We start from the raw sequence: 1,976 nt of genomic DNA, 5'->3' as shown, positions 1-1,976 counted from the left end.
AATTTTATTGGTTGAATTTAAAGACTTCGTTTGTTTAGAAACGGTTAACCAATTGAAGCCTTTAAATTCAACCAATGAAATTAATATCATATCAACGTATCGTCGGACAACGGATGCATGAAAATCAAGCTTAAGTCTCGCATCTCCTAGAGGAAGAACAATTTAAATAACTAATGACCTTTAATAATTTAAAGTAAAACACAACCACTAAATTATTTAGTCTACCCTACTTTATAGATTAAATTTAAACATAACGTCTCTTAACATTAAAGCTCCATCGCGGTAGGGATCATTTTATTCATATTATTGTTCCTTAAATAATTTATTCAATGTTCTGGTATAATTTAATAACCTTGTTAAATATCATGTGAAACTCTTGACGGCTGTTGTCAAATTAAATGTAGTATTTTAGCACTGTATTTCTAAATTTCTGTAAACATCTATACATTAAACCATGGCAGAGGACGATGAGTTTAATAACGATCTCGACGATGACTACCAACCAAGATCTAGAAAAAAGAAATCGCGATCTAATGAACCTAATCCAAACAAGAAATGTCGTCCTAGAATTGATCAGCTTGCAATCCCCAGTCGCAGGCTCATTCTAGCTTTGTATCAAGACCACGGCTACCACTTACCCAGAGAAAAGGTCGAAAAAATAAAAATACTTTTACAAGAACTGTACGCTATGACACCGGAAGAGACGGAACGGTATTTTGCCCATATAAAGAAAAAATCAGCCGATGTTTCTAGAAGAAAAGACATTAAATTTATGTTGAAGAAACTAGTGAAAAGAAAGAAAAAGGAGCAGCAGCACAAGCAAGCCTATGAATTACTTTATCGTTTATTCGTTTCTGGTATGGAGTTTGCGGTCAAAACTCCTGTGCCACCTTTGGTTTCTGTCAGATTAAGAAACCTTTCCAACATAATTCTGGAGCAGATTTGTAACTTGAGAAACGTCGACATACCGGCCAGGGAAGATTCAGATCAGTTTGGCAGTTTCCTCATTAAAGTTGCCGATTGGATGGCTATAGTCATTGAGCATTTGTATTACGGAATACATCTAAAGAAGAACGCAGAACTGCAGATAATCGAAAACGAGCATAAAAAGAAGAAATTGGACGAAGCAGCTTCTGAGCATAAAACCGAAGAAACTAAGGATGATAATGAAGATAATGAGGCCGAGCTAAACGATGAAATTGAATAATAAATCAACAAAGAAAAAAAATAAGGTAAAGGAAAAAAGTGAGACAGTATTGTATGAATGAACGTCTAAGATAATGTAAATGAAGAAGTTGTATCAGCATCAAGTGCCTGTGTTCAAATAAAATAAAAACTTTTTATATTATGTCTTAATTTATGTTATATTGGTGTATTACTTACTTGAGATATTACCTTTCTATATTTTTATACATTAACTCCTTTTGCAGTAAAACTGATGTAAAAAATAAATTAATAATTATTTTATATACTTGCTGTTAGTTATTAATAAAACATAATTTGACCCGCATTATAAATATTTGAAATGGCGTTCGCAGGTTTAGAACCAAGAATTAGACAACCTTTTTTTTTAAATTACCGAGGTTTCGACGTGTGTTTTCGTCTTTATCAAAAAATGATCCTAAACCTGCGAACGCCATTTTATCTGTAACATAAGGACGTAAATCTACAACATTATTATAAATATTTGTACCTTAATCTATTTTTTTATAGAATTTAAAATTCCAAAAAACAACAACTGTCTTAGACAGTCTAATAATATAATTTTGTGTGCACTATTCTTAAAATCATAGAGGAAGATTTACAGATATTGTCAATGAAATGAAGTAGTATCAAGACCACGCAGTAGAGGATCCACGGGGGGGACATGAACGCATTAAACAAGTTGCAACAATAGAGACACCTTAGACAACTTTGACAACTTTTAAGAATCAAATAATTCCACCATGTCTCAAACGTATCGGTACTTGAAAAAG

At 32.5% G+C, this 1,976-nt stretch overlaps 1 protein-coding gene across 1 annotated transcript; it reads left to right on the top strand.

The window, feature by feature from the left end:
* The first annotated feature begins 373 nt into the window (after positions 1–373).
* LOC115890505 lies at positions 374–1,467 on the top strand. Its single transcript, XM_030910755.1, has one exon. It carries the CDS (start codon positions 455–457, stop codon positions 1,205–1,207), a length of 753 nt encoding a protein of 250 aa, XP_030766615.1. The 5' UTR covers positions 374–454; the 3' UTR covers positions 1,208–1,467.
* The last annotated feature ends 509 nt before the right edge of the window (positions 1,468–1,976 follow it).

Source organism: Sitophilus oryzae, unplaced genomic scaffold, assembly GCF_002938485.1.
Source record: "Sitophilus oryzae breed Bouriz unplaced genomic scaffold, Soryzae_2.0 scaffold_1178_pilon_pilon, whole genome shotgun sequence".
Lineage (NCBI taxonomy): Eukaryota > Metazoa > Arthropoda > Insecta > Coleoptera > Curculionidae > Sitophilus > Sitophilus oryzae.
This window is presented reverse-complemented; position numbering and strand designations above follow the sequence as displayed.